Raw genomic sequence first — 15,075 nt, forward strand, 5'->3', positions numbered from 1 at the left:
TATTGGGGTTTGCGGACACCTGCTTTGGGGAACATTTAGATATGGTGAATGTGCCTAAGAAGTACCTTAAAAAATGCACGTGCCCCTAGGTACTCATGTGCATGCAGCCTCATAGCTGTATATATGCAGTGTGAGATCTAAGCCACTGCTGCCTCTGTCTCAGGAGATCTGAAGATTTGGTGATGTTGCTACTGTGCTGTTGCTCACTGTTCTCCTTGCTGGAGAGAAAGCTGCACCTGAGGACCTGCAGTGCAAGGATATCCCTGCTTCATTCTCTGGACCTATGCTTGCTGCGCCTCTTCTTTAGGAACATTCCCTCATTAGTCATCAGGGGCAACTCTGACATGAGGAAGCAAAGTTTTGCCTCTACCAAGATTGTCATCTCCACATAGACACCGAACATGGCAGTAATGGAGAAAAGATCAGGAGCAGGGAGACAACAGACAATACTGGTGACTAGTCCTTTGCCCTCTTGCCTTCCTGTTTTTGGGCGCAGCTTCCAGAATTCAGTTCCTCTTTAAAAGACATGCCCAATCTCACAATACACAGGACTTCACCATGAACAGAGCAACTTATGAAGGGATACATAGAAACACTATAGGCCTAGGGACAAGCAGAATAATAAAAACAAGAACAGATATATGAAGAGCCGAACAAATACCTGGAAGTGTTGTAGAAGGAAAATATCAACACAAAGCTAAAAGAACTCTTAATAAAATGAAATGAATTTCTTACGTGCTAAGAACACTGCTTTCTGCTCATGGGCGATCACCATGAGGTCATTGGTGGGTGACAGGGACAAGACGCAGTCCTGCAGCCAATAGAGGGAGGGGGCTTTGCTGGGGACCTCCTCTTCTGCCTGTGCAAAATAAGACACAATGTTCATGTTGTTGCTGTTACAACAAAGAATCACTCCACTAATGAACTGTTTTCGAACGCCAAATATTTATGTCTGTGGGTATCTCACCAGCTCAGATCTTGTACCTCTGTAACCTTTATGGACCAGAGCAATCCTAAAATTTCTGCTATGGGCTTGTTTATTCAACGAAAACTTGCCATTACTTAAAGCAGAACTCTGGACAACATTTTTATTAGCTCTTGCAGTGGGCCTACCCATGCACTGCAATGGTTAACTGCTCGCTTGTGCCTACGGACTAAAATAAACAAGTTATACTCACCTGAACCTTTGAGCCAGCCAGCTGTCGCAGCACTCCCTCCAGCCTGTTTCCTCCTCCACTGCAGGGATGTTATGTCTCTCAGCGTCCTCATGTCCAATACACTGTGTATAGAATGTGATGACTCGAGGATCCTTATACCGCTTCCCAAGGGGAAGTGCGGCTAGAAGGCATGGTCTAGGACCTCAACTGGTGGGTCGTGACTCCGTGTTCAGTGGGTCGCCACATGCCTTCCACTTTTCTAAGTGAGAGGCTCCCCTGCCTCCCCCTAGCGCAGCAATGTCAGTTCTCGCGTGAAGCGTCAGCTTGAGGTGGGATGGGGTGGAGCTATGGCCCGAGGGAGCGCCATCCATACGTGCATTGCTTACAGCTCTCTCGCATGTCCTGTAGAGGCGCCTGGACCGGAGTGACGTCACATTCTGGCTCCCGGCAGCTCTACAGGGCGTGCAAGGGAGCTGTACAAGCAATGCACATATGGATGGAGCTCCGTCACAGCACAGCAGCCCACACTGGACCCCAGGCTGAGGATCCTCTTCAGTTCTCATAAGGTAGGGAGACTGGGTGGACCTTAAAAAAATTAAAATTAGAATTTTTTTGGAATGTGTATGAGAATGTCTGAGTGTGTGAGATTGTGTCTGTGGTCCTGTATGTATGTAAGTGTTTTTGAGGGCCCGTTCACACCAGCACTGTACCACGCAATCGCACCTACCGTGCATTCTGGTGTGGGAGGTGCGTTGCGTTGCCATTCATTTGAATTGTACCCCCAACACACCTCCCAGCCACAGTTCGTACGCCCACACCGGAACGCGCGGTACCCTAATGCCGTGCGTTCTATTGCAGTGCGACTTGGGTCGCGACTTAACGACCATGGACAAATGTGGATCCTGAAGTTACACAGGTTGAGAACCACTGGCCTTGGAGCTGGCTGGCTCCGAAGAACAGGCGAGTATAACTTTTTTATTTCAGTCCCTATACACAAGTGAGCAGTTAACCCTTGCAGTGCGGGGGGGAGCACCACTGCAAGGGTTAAAAAAAATGCTGCCTGGAGTTTTGCTGTAAGATAAAGTATACATATAATGTTGTGGTGGGACAAACAAGGCTTTCTTTTGGTGAAATTGTCTTGTTTGTCAAAATGAATATGAAATTCAGGAGTCAGTCTGCTCAATAAAGAAGCCAGCTCCATTGAAACAACTAGATTAGACCTCAGAAGTTAGACGCCAGCTGTAATTTTAATGGGGCATTGGCTACATAGCAGCCGCCCTGCTTATATAAAATGTTATTTTCTATGCAACCTATAGACAAAAATATGTGGAAAAAAAACCCACTTTATTTTATTAAAGTTAGTTTTAAAAAAAACGTGTGTTACTGTAGATAACAGGCAGAATTTATAGTCTAAGGCATTACAAAGTTATTTACAAATGAAATAATGTTTTCTTTTTAATTCTGAGACACTGAAAAAAAAATAACAAAAAGGAATGAAAATGTAAAATATTAATCATTTTAAATAATATAAATAAAAAATGTAGAAAAGCAATAGTTAAGGGGAGAAGGGGAGGAAGGAGTTAAAGTGTATCTAAACCCAAAACATTTTTTTGTCATTTGCGATAGAATAGGAAGGATGATACCAGGGGACAAAGACAGCAAGAGAACCTGACAATCTAAAGCTGGCCGTACACCTATAGATTATCTGCAGATTTTCTATGGTCAGATGGAGAAAGTGCAACAGATTCCTCCATCTACACTAAGCTGTGTGCATGGAGGAATCTCTCACTGGGCCAAGCTTCAGTATCTTGCTAGTTGGCCCCGCTGGCCGTCAAAATACCTGAACACTCTGATTGGATGTAGGCTTTGTTCAGGTGATTTGAGAGCCAGCGGGGCCAACTAACAAGATACTCAAGCTCAGGGCCGGCCTTAAAGTGACATTAAAGCCAAAAAAAAATTCCCATCCCCCCCATGTAAATGTTAGCACTTACCTCAAATGATGTCCCTTATTCTGATCTTCCTCTTCTTTCCCCATGTTTTCATGTGTCCCTCCAGCGGTGCGGCATCACTCCGATCCAGCGCTGACTGCTCTGTCCCTCCGATCCAGCGCTGACTGCTCTATCTCTCCAATCCAGCAGTGTCTGCATGCGGGTGCACGCGTCCTTAGACTTACCTTGCGTCTCTGCTCGTCTCCCGGCCGAGAATCGGAACTGCGCATGCGCCCGCCCCAAGATCCTTTGCGGCCGTATGATCACTTCCTGATTCTCGGCGTGGGAGCGAGCAGCGATAACGAGGTAAGTTTCAAACCAGTTCAAGGTGGTTTTTTTTTTTTTTTAAACTTCTTGCCTATATCTACTGCTTGCTAGCAGTAGATATAAGCAAAAAAAAACGGAGGGTTTAGAACCCCTTTAAGCCTTTAGGTGCACTGTGCGAGAAAGCTTTACAGCGCCCCTCAGTGACCACACCCCTCCGTGGCCACAAACCCCCAGGAACCACACCCATTTTTCCCAATATCCGCACCATTTAGAGACTTCTATTTTGTTAAGCCCCAAAGAAACATATTAAAAAGTATAATACAAATAAAACTTTTATTTAAAAGGTATTAAACTTGTCGGCACAATATAAGTATTCTTATCAAATAAAACAACAGAAGGTAAACCATAAATGTCAAACTAAAATAGAGTCTATACAAATAAAGTGTCAGGTTGTGCATCTAGAAAAGTAAAAATAGAACACAAAACCCGGGCTACATGTAAATGAATGAATTACTATATGTCCGAATATACGAAAAATGTATTCGGGCACATAATTTATGTTGGCCACCGGCGTGTTCTGTGAATGCGTGCCACCATCTTGGAGGCGGGGAGCATGAGGCCACACGCCGATATGGGCCCCACCATCTTGGTGTATACCTAGATATACACCAAGATGGCGGCGCCCAGCACTTGCAGTGTTATAGGGCGTCATGCGCCTCCAGAACACGCCAATGGCTGAATCCAAAATAGCATAAAAATTTGTTTTGTTTAATGAACCAAATTAAATGTTTTTAGTTTTCGTTAATTTCATCTGAAATGAATTTTTTGTCTTCACACCTGTCTAATAATGTGTGTGGGGGAGGGGGGCAGTTGTCACTTGAAAAAATTTTTTTTATTTTTTTTATAATTTAATAATTTTTAATTTTTTTATTATTTATTTTTTGCTGTTTGGGTCTAAAACAGACCCCTGACATTTCCCAATTAAAATAGAAAAGAAATTGAGGACACCAAATCCTCAATTTCTTTTTCAGCAGCCTCAGTACTCAATGAATGGGAAGCACTCAGTACAGAGGCTCCTCCCCATTCAGACAGACACTGATAGTCAAATATTTACTATCAGTAGTTTCTGAATGGGGAAGAGCCTGTGTACTGAGTGCTTCTCCCCATTGAGGAAATCTTGAATGAACAGGCTGTGATGTAAATCACAGCCTGTTCATTCATAACTGGGGACACATTGTAAATAACTGGGGACACATAGTACTAACACCGGAGTGATCAGACGATCGCTCCAGTGTTTGTCCTTCTCACACGGAGGACCGGTAAATATCACTGATATTTACCGATCCCCCGCTCTGCCACGCACAGACTGACAGGATGACAGCGGCCCCGATCTCCTCCCTGCTCGGCCATCCTGACAGCTGCGGGCGCGGCTTCTCTCCCCCTCACCGCTCAGGCATCCTGACAGCATGTCGGATGTCATGTCGGATGGCCAGCGGGAGATTCCATAGGGCTTTCTTCTCGTGGTCTTTAATAACTGCTTTTTTTCATTTTTTTTTATTATTTACTATATAAAAGTAAAGAAGACAAAAAAAAGTAGAAAAAAGCCTGTTTCTTTTACTTTTGTTTATAAATCATAGCAAATAAAAATGTCAGGACCGGGCTAAAACCGCTAAAATGACCCATTTTTGGAAAGTGGACACTCCAAGGTGATCTAATTTTTTTGGCGCAATTTTTCGGAAATGAAAAAAACATGCCGGTATTGCGGGGGGCTAAAACATGGAGCTTGGTAACAGTGCACAAGATGCAATACATGTACCAGTCATAGACAGAGGGAGGAGAGGGTGAAGGGGTTAATGTACAGGTATTCCAGAATCCTGCCACACTCCTTACCGGGTATCCCTGTCAGCGTGGGTGCTCGAAGTAACCGCGGATAGCGCCGCCAATAATGAAACTTGTTAAAGATGTCGCCAGCACACCATGTTGAAGTGAAGAACACGTCTGTTTATTGACGCTTCATGTCAAAACAAATAACAATGTTTCGGGGCCACACAGGGTCCCCTTCATCATGCATTTTAAAACCTGATGAAGGGGAGGTTGTGAACGTTGTTATTCGTTTTGACATGAAGCGTCAATAAACAGACGTGTTCTTCACTTCAACATGGTGTGCTGGCGACATCTTTAACCAGGGGTTAATGTACAGGTCACATACAAAGGGAGGATGGAGGTACAGGTTTTAATAAATAGATGTGCAGGATAAGGGAGGTGATGGGGTTAATTTACAGGTCAGAGCAGAGATAGAACGAAGATATTATAGTAAGGAGAGGAGCGGGGATGAAAGGGTTAAATTGATTGAACCTTTTTTTTTTTTCTGCTGCTGCTGCAGCTTGTATTCACCAGGAACTAATGAATGAAAGACTCATCCATTCATTACTTCCTGTACTCCCCCCCCTGCCTCTGATGTAAGAGGAAGGCGAGGGCTTGGAGACTGGGATCACATTGCCATGTGATACCAGTCTGATCAGCGCTTTGTACATAGCTGCGGCTTGCCACTGCCAAATGAGAGTGGGAGGCGCGGGTGCAGCGGCCGAGAGCACGCAGCTGTACATGGAAGGACGTAGGGGTACGTCCTCCCAGAATAATGGGGCCGCAGATAACCCATAAGTGGCCGGACCGCTAGGGGTTAAATTATACTTTAACCAAGGCTGATTAAGGTTAAAAGGAGAACTATGAGGTGAGTGAAAATCACTCATCCTCATAGTCCGAGCCGACGTGTGACAATGATACTGTCACACGTCGGCTCAATAGATCGGGAAGTGAGCGAACGCATACCATTGCTCGCTCACTTCTCGATCATCTCCCTGCAGGGAGCCGTGACCGTCAGTCATGGCTCCCTACAGGGATTCCCCCCTTCCCGCTCTGATCCTCCAGCGCTGACTGGAGGAACGGATGGTGGAGGGGGCAGGCACCGCTGGTTTTGCTGCTAGATAGGCAGAGCCAGCTGTCACTCACGCAGTGGATCCAGACAGTAATGTCGGGAACCGTCCCGGCTGTGGAGGTTTCAGTATACCGCGAGCTGTAGCTCGCGATATACTGAGCTTTGTGTCACGGGAGGACGCTAGTATATGTCCTCCCGTGACCTTTAAGAAAACTATGGGGAAAAGCACTGACCTCATAGTTCTCCTTTAACAAAGATTAAATAAGTTTAACTAATAATTAACAACTTTTTTTAAAAAAACCTTTTCCTTTTTTTTTTTGTTCATTGTAAGGTTGCTTTACCCAACATCACATACAGATCATAAAAGACGACTTTGAGCGTCATATAAATGAAGGAGTTAATACAAAGAATCATTAATATTTCTTGGTATTCCTGAACAATGTTATATACACTGTCCTAAAGCTACCGCCAGCATCTGACAGCTCCTGCCGCAGTGGGGGAAATGGCAATGGGAGGAGAGGGATTTGGCGTGCTATGTACATCCTGTGTCCTTTGATGAAGTTATTTTTGACGTTTATTTCTACGTTTCGCGGAACGCAAGCCTTTGACGTGCACGGACAGCCAAAGCTTTATTTATTTCTAGTTTTGGATGCAGCAGGAAAGAGTTAAAATCCATACGTTTATTTTTTGTACCATTTAGGCCAGGGGTTTCAAACCTCCGGAACTCCAGCTGTGGTGAAACTACAAATCCCATGGTGCATCTCTCTTCGGGAGTCATGTCTGTGGCTGTGAGAATCTTGCAATGCCTCATGGGATTTGTAGTTCCACCACAGCTGGAGGGCCGAAGGTTTGAGACCCCTGATTTAGGCGGTTCCCTTCACTTCCTAGAAGACAGAGAAAGCTAGCTGCACTCCTGACCGGTAAAACCCCATAGTCAGGGAAGTGTGCTTGGAATGACTGTGGGTGGCGCCAATTGTAGATAATAGCAGAAATGTCACCAGCACACTGAAAGCCTTAAAGGATCATAAATCGTGGATTTATTGCGAACTCATGTCAGTTACACAAGTGCTTTAGGGGCCACGCAGGGTCCCTTCATCATTGTTATTGCTACACCTGATGAAGGGACCCTGCGTGGCCCCGAAAGCACTTGTGTAACTGACATGAGTACGGAATAAATCAACGATTTATGATCCTTTAAGGATTTCGGTGTGCTGGTGACATTTCTGCTATTATCCCTTCACTTCCTGCCCAAGAGATACAACAGGAAGTGAGAGGAAATCCCCTCTACCAGTCACAACTGAAAATTCTGGACTTTCTGGTTGCGGTCGTGATAAAAGTGGTCAGCATTAGAAATAGAGAGGGTGAATCTCCCCGGCAGGAATGTGCATGTAGTCCAGAGATGTAATGAATAGGTTTGGCTTTTCATTGTGCTAAGTTACACACTTTAAATGACACATACAATAAAATTTATATCACACCTCATCCACCGAGCCTGCAATGCACATAAATTAGGATTGTGCCCGCACGAGGCTGGTACAGTGCCCGCTGGGCCGCAATGGCTGGTGTAAAATATAATTGCAGGTTTGATTAAACAGCGGGAAATCCAGGTCAGATGTTCTCGTCAGGCCCTGTGTGGGCAGCAGCTGTCTCTAGCTGCCAGCTGTGCAGCGCCCGTCACATGAGAAGTCATACAGGGAGAAGCCGGGCACAGTGCCAGCCAGGAATACAGCACATTAAGCAAAGGCCAGCACAGAGATGATGTCATCTTTATACACTTGTTTCTCCTTCAACTTGCTATGAAAAAGGATTATGGATCCTGGAAGAAAAGTGTCAGCCAATCACATGCTTTCATTTATTGTACCAAAGAAAAAAAAATCTCATTCTGATCTGCTGCTAATGGCAACACAAATCACTGCCATGTACCATGCAATTTAAAGCTGACTCGCTGGCCGTTGTCAGAATACACAAACATGCCGATTGGCTGCTGAGCTGATTGGCTGCAAGTACCGCTCGTTCGAAGATTTTCCAACTGGCTCCTTCCATCAGTTGATGAAGGGATGCCAGCCAGAAGGATGCCGACAGTGGCACCCACTGTAGGAATTTCTTCATGAACTGGCCAAAATACACATTGTGTATGGCCAGCTTTAGCTGTGTTTACAAATGTTTGACCCCGATCACCCCCTGCTGCAGCCTCTCACCTTGTGACTTGTTACAAATTACAATGTTCAGTCTGATCCATGAGAGAGAGGAGACTGAAGAAATGCTTCCTCCTGTCTGCAGCAGACGGATGACATCATCTCATCCTAGGCAAAGTCACTGGACCGGAGCTCAAGGATGATTTTTTACTGATAAAAGGTGGATCTTTTTTTGGGAAAATGATGACATGTCAGGAATGCATTCATGCAGATTGCTCTGATAACAGGTCTTTTTCACATTAGGGATACAGCGATATATCGGCTGCCGAAACATATCGGACGAAAATGGCACTTTTGGCTAAGTGCCATTTTTCTGCCAATGAAGCGGTGCATCCTATTCTCTCCTCCCCACTGGGCGCTGCTCTGTGTCCCAGCGGGGAGGAGAGAAACTGTCACAGGCAGCCGAGCGCTGTGGGAGGAGAGCAATGTGAGCAGCCGGCGTCTCTCCTCCCCACACCGCTCAGCCTCCTGTGACAGATCAGAGGAGAGTGGTGTGGGCGGAGACAGCGCTCTCCTCCACGCTCCGCTCCCTCAGCCTCCTGTGATAGCTGTCAGGGTGGAGAGCGGTACAAGCACTCGGTGATCAGTGATCGCTGAGTGTTTGTAAATAATTGAGGACAGAGTATGGTTACTATATCCTCCATTATGAATGAATGGGAAGTGATCTACATCACCCCCTGTTTATTCATGATTGTGGATTTAGTAAACATACAATGTTCTCATGTTTTGAATGAAAAGGAACACCCAGTATAGAGGATTCCTGTTCATTTATAACTGGGGCTGCAGAAAAAGAGATTGAGGACTCTGTGTCCTTAAAGGAGAACTATGGGGTCAGTGTTTTTCCCCATAGTTCTCCTTAGGGTAACGGGAGGACACAAACTAGCGTCCTCCCGTTATCCTAAGCTCAGTATACCGCGAGCTATACTGAGACGCCGCAGCCGGAGCGGATCACGACTTAGACGACGGGATCCGCCCAGCTGCTTGATCTGTTTGTACACGGGAAGTTGCATCTGCCCACTGATACAAACCATGACACAGGTAGATGGCAAAGCCGACCCAAAACAGTCCTTACCGGAGGTTTATCCTCGCCTTCCTCCCATGATCCCCAGTCCTCATTTTCCCAGCTGGACAGATTATCTGTGTCATATAAAGAGGAAAAACATAGATATTAGAGATTTCAAAGTGTGACTAAGAAACAATGAAAACAACATTCTCCCAGAACACGTGTACATGTATGTTATCCTGTATGGAGCACGAATTACAGATCCCTTTAAAGGCGACTCATATAAATTGCCACAACTTTATAGATGCTGATAATCATTACTAAGATTACATTATGTAAGCCATCAGGACATCAGAAAGGAGGGATCTGACTGCTGAAACATAAAATTCACTTTTGCTCAAAATAATTAGGCTCCGGTTTTACTAAATCAGCAAACACGTAGAAATGATCACATTTTATGTTCATTTAATAAACAAATTAATAAACAAATAAAGCTGCTAAACACATACAGAAAGACAGCTTTACCTGCCTGATATAAAGTTCTCTGCACTAGTTTTTAGAAAAAGGGACTCCTGCCAGACAGCACAGACACATCCTTGTCCTCCACCAGCCAGGTGATCTCATGCAGTCTGCTGACTGGTCAGTCACAGGACAGCAGCAGACTGATGGGTGGTCACCCTTCTGCTTGCTCTGCTTTCATCTCCCGACAGCAGGATTAGTATTAGAGTTTATTCATAGAAAAGCATGGGATCTAACGATTTGTATACAGGTTACATGTTATAGGACCAAGCCCTTACTTTAAGAATATATCATGGAGATTTCCTTAGGTAAATAACCTAGATTCATGTTGGTTAAGGGACCTTTCTGCTTAGGAAATCCATCCTAGCCTCTAACAGGAGTCCAGGAAGCCGAAAAAACTGTGCCCCGGCATACCCTGACCCCCAACTTGAACCCACCCTTAAGGCTGCTCCCACATGCCCTGACTCCCAACTTTAACATATCCTAAATGCTGCCCCCACACGCCCTGTCACCAACTTCAACCAAATCTAAAGGCTGCCCCCACATGCCCTGACACCCACATTTAACGTAAAGGCTGCCCCCACATGCCCTGACACCCACATTTAACCTAAAGGCTGCCCCTACATGCCCTGACACCCACATTTAACCTAAAGGCTGCCCCTACATGCCCTGATACCCACATTTAACCTAAAGGCTGCCCCCACATGCCCTGACACCCAACTTTAACATAACCTAAAATTGGTCCCACATGCCCTGACCCCCAACTTTAACCTAATCTAAAAGCTGCTCCCACATGCCCTGATCCCCCAACTTTAATCTAAGCTAAAGGATGCGTCCACATGCCCTGACCCCCAACTTTAACCTAATCTAAAGGCTGACCCCACATGCCCTGACCCCCAACTTTAACCAAATCTAAAGGCTGCCCCCACATGCCCTGACCCCCAACTTTATCATAACCTAAAGGCTGCCCCCACTTGCCCTGAACCCCAACTTTAAACTAACCTAAAAGGTTGACCCCACATGCCCTGACCCCCAACTTTAACCTAAAGGTTGCCCCCACATGGCCTGACCCCCCAACTTTACCATAACCTAAAACTGCTCCCACATTTAAAATTACCTAAAAAGGTTGCCCCCGACAGTAACTCCCCCAAACCTTAACCAGAGCTGTCAGATTTACTTTGCCCCCTGTTAATGACCCAAACCTCACGGCTAAAAGCACCCAAGAATGGCTCAGAAAACATTGGATTTTTGTAAAGATTCCTTCTATAAGCCCTGGTCTGAATCCTACCGAACATCTATGGAAAGTGCTGAAACACCCAGTCTGGAGGAGGCACCCCTCAAACCTGAGACCGGGGTAGTGTGCTGGAGAAGATTGGACCACACTACCTGTTGGCAGGTGCAGAAGTCTCAGTGAGTTCTCCAGAAATCACTCATCCCAATGATTGTCTGTGCCAATGTTGTGCAACCAAACGTCACATTAAGGGTCCCATCATTTTTGTCCACACCATTTTTATTTGTTTAAGTATTTAAAATATTCAGTTGAATCAAAAATCAATAGCAAACTCAGATTTTATTAAATATGGAATACAAAAGATGGACAGAAAATGACAACCTACAGAAAACAAGAACGCAAAACCCATAGCTATACATGTAGCAGCCTCTGCGGGTCCGTTCCCTCGTAAGAATCTCTATTTTTATAATCCCCAGCATAACACACACGTTTATCCAGAATGAAGTCACCGTCCAAGCACCGGGTCACAGCTTTAAATACAGCATAAGTTATAATTGTGCATACGGGGGAGGTCCGAAGTTTGCAGTAACAACATGATCCGGCGCGCAGAATTGTAATTAATTGACCGCCTGTGAATTCTCCTCCGCAAACTGTGAATGCTTATTGTTGCCTGGCCTTGTATGACTTCCAGCCAAAACTGTTCTCATATCACAAAGCGAATTAAATAAAGAAATCTAAAGCGTTCTACATTATGAGTCCGTACACTGAAACCCTGAACTCCAGGAACATTGCAAAATACGCCATATACATAAAACCTATTAAATGATTTGTAATTCTGTCCATCCAGTCCTATGTTTTAGATACACAGCACAGTCTGGTCACCTCCACGCCCACAGGCTGTGATTGGACAGTAATAGACAGAAACAGACAGATAAACTCATTTCTTCCTGCTACCTCCTCCTGTCAGCATGTCCATGGTAAGCACATTTGCATGTAGGGCACCCGATTGGCCCTAAGTTATGCCCCACCCCTTCCTAGTTTTTGGAAGTACTGCTGTACAGGGATTACAAGGGGCTGAGATCAAATTCGGGTATTTACATTAGGGGCATTTAAAAATGAGGAGTGCATGTAAGGGAGGAAATGGCTTCAAAGAAGCTGCAGGAGATCATAAGCACTAACCTACAGCAAAGGATAAGGGCCCATTCACACCAGATGCAGTGCGTTCCGGCCCGATTCTGTCCAGAACGCACTGCCTCCGGCTCACTTTTTTGTGGCACAGGAGGGGGCGTGGCAGGAAATTGAAGTGAATGGCACTGTAACCACACCCTTCGGCCGCAAAGCGATCGGCCGCACGTGATCGCCAAGCACATTATGCCTGCGGTCCGGTGGGATCAAAATAGTGCTTGCAGCATTTTGATTGCACCGGACCACAAGCATAATGTGCCTTGCGACCACGTGCGGCCGATCGCAATGCGGCCGGAGGGTGTGACTGCGGTGCCATTCACTTCAATGGCCTGCCACGCCCCCTCCTGCCCCACAAAAAAAAGTGAGCCGGCCGCAAAGCGAGGCAGTGCGTTCTGGCCAGAACGCACTGCACCTGGTGTGAACGAGCCCTAAAAGAAGGTAAAAATAGTATTTTACTTTTTTTAAAAAGTGGCAATTGTTTAAGATGTGCAGAACTATGATGTGAGATAAATGCAGTTCAGTTAGGGTCGGGATATACTTTAAAGGATAAGTACTGGGAGAGAAAAATATACTCTTCCCAATAGATAGAGGTGACACTATGACACTGCATCTGTTTTATGCTGGTTCTTAAGCTCGAGAGCTGAGCGATCATGAATCGTTGATCGCTCAGCTCACGGCCTTCTCCATGCAGAGAGTAGTGACTGACAGTCACTGCTCCCTGCAGGGATTCCCCCCTCCTCTTGCTGTTCCTCCAGTGTTCATTGGAGGGAAAGACAGGGGAGGGGGGCGGGCCCAGCTGGCTCTGGCTCTAGAGAGGCAGAGCCAGCTGTCAATCAGGCAGTGGCGTGGATCCAAACCATAGAACCTTTTGCGGCTGCAGTTCAGCTCTGCGCTGTCAGCATATAGCGGGCACTAGTAAACTAGATGCTGGCTTTGGGTCACAGGAGGACATTAATAAATATATTCCTGTGACCCAAAAGAGGACTAAAGACAAAAAAAAGGTTTGTCTTTAGTTATCTTTTAAAGTAGCATTAAAGTCTGGGCATTCTGTGCATTAATGTAAATGGCCATAGGTTCCTTCTGCCATCAATCAAACTGTTGGCCGGAGAGGAGGGGCGTGGCTTGCCGCAGGGCTGTGTGCGTCTATGGAGGCGCACAGCTACTGTGGGCACGAGCGTGCACGGGTACCTCCACAGCAGCTGCTTAGCTGATGGCGGCACCCATCCAGGGAGCAATGGGATAAGCGCTGCGGGAACCCACTAGAAAAGGAGGGACTAACATTTTAAAGAAGATTTATGCAAAAAGTGGAAACACACAAAAAAAAACCTTTAACATCACTTTAAGGACAAAAAAAAACCTTTAACATCACTTTAAGGTTCCTCAATGGTCGGACTCTGTTACATTCCCCATACCTGTTCCACAATTCATCCACACTGTGTATGATTAAAACCTGTTTATGAAGACGTGATTCATCCTCCAACATCTAATTATGTTTACCAAGTAAAACTTGTGTATGATAATTAATATCTCCAGACAGAGAACAGAGCATGGGCGGGAGATCTCTTCTAACAGATTATATCCAGGGATTTTTTTTTTTTCCATGATATTTGTTTTTGTGCTGAGGCCCCAGTGAGGAAGTATTGTACGAGGTTACCGTAGTATGAGCATCCGTATCCATCGGCACATTATTTTTAGTAGCTCTCATTGGGAGAGCATATCAACTTGGCAATAAAAAATTATCAGTAAAATGATAAAACCGGAAGAATAAAGGATTACACTCTACACAGAAATATTAAAGTCGATGTCAATTCTAAATGAACGGCATTTACTTTGCCAAAGCACTGTGGGGGGAATTTATTAAAACTGGAGCAGACAGATTCTGGAGCAGTTGTCCTTAGTAACCAATCAGTTTCTATCTTTCATTTTCAGGGCTCGTTCACACCAGATACAGTGCGTTCCGGCCCAATTCTGGCCAGAACGCACTGCATCGCATTGCGGCCGGCTCACTATGTTGTGGGGCAGGAGTGGGCGTGGCGGGCCATTGAAGTGAATGGCACCATAGCCACGCCCTCCGGCTGCAATGCGATCAGCCACAGGGGAATGCAAGGCACATTATGCCTTCGGTCCAGTCCGATCTGCAAGCACTATTTCGATCAGACCGGATCGCAGGCATGATCCATTTCAATGGCACATTGCCATCCGATACAAGTATCGGATGGCAATGTGCCATTAAAATGGACCATTGATTTACAAAAACGGTGTACTGGTGACATTATTTCCTTTTTCTGTGATTTACACGGTGCCTACCGTGGTCACTACAAGCACCCACCTAGTTTGGGGTTGTTTCGGTAAGGAGTGCAGCAAGACATCCTGTTTCTGGCAACTATACAGGCGCCGGATCGCTTGTACGGTGCGGTGCTGTGTCCCTCTCCTCCGCCGCCAGTGCTGCCATCGGCTTCCCGGGCTTCACTGTCCCCCGTGTGAGCCCGGGACCGATGTGGAGGGTCTCCCCTGATAGATCGGAGGAGAGATCAGCGGCTTCCAGCCTGATGTCTCCATAAAGAGGACCTGTCATTTTTTTATTTATGCATTATT

The 15,075-nt window shown here is 45.8% G+C and overlaps 1 protein-coding gene across 3 annotated transcripts in view; it reads right to left on the reverse strand.

Annotated features, from left to right (window-relative positions):
* The window catches only part of RAB3GAP2 (RAB3 GTPase activating non-catalytic protein subunit 2), a 64,583-nt gene that overhangs the window by 42,320 nt on the left and 7,188 nt on the right, over positions 1-15,075 (reverse strand). For 2 of the 3 annotated variants that reach the window (XM_018572147.1, XM_018572140.1), the window contains exons 2-3: positions 9,615-9,679; positions 736-859 (exon numbers count right to left, since the gene is read on the reverse strand). In XM_018572147.1, coding sequence (XP_018427649.1) covers positions 736-859; positions 9,615-9,679 — 189 coding nt within the window. The remainder of the gene's footprint in view (positions 1-735; positions 860-9,614; positions 9,680-15,075) is intronic. The other variant, XM_018572154.1, reaches the window with a different exon arrangement.

Source organism: Nanorana parkeri, unplaced genomic scaffold (genome assembly GCF_000935625.1).
Source record: "Nanorana parkeri isolate BGI_ZX_2015 unplaced genomic scaffold, ASM93562v1 scaffold43, whole genome shotgun sequence".
Taxonomy (NCBI): Eukaryota; Metazoa; Chordata; class Amphibia; order Anura; family Dicroglossidae; genus Nanorana; species Nanorana parkeri.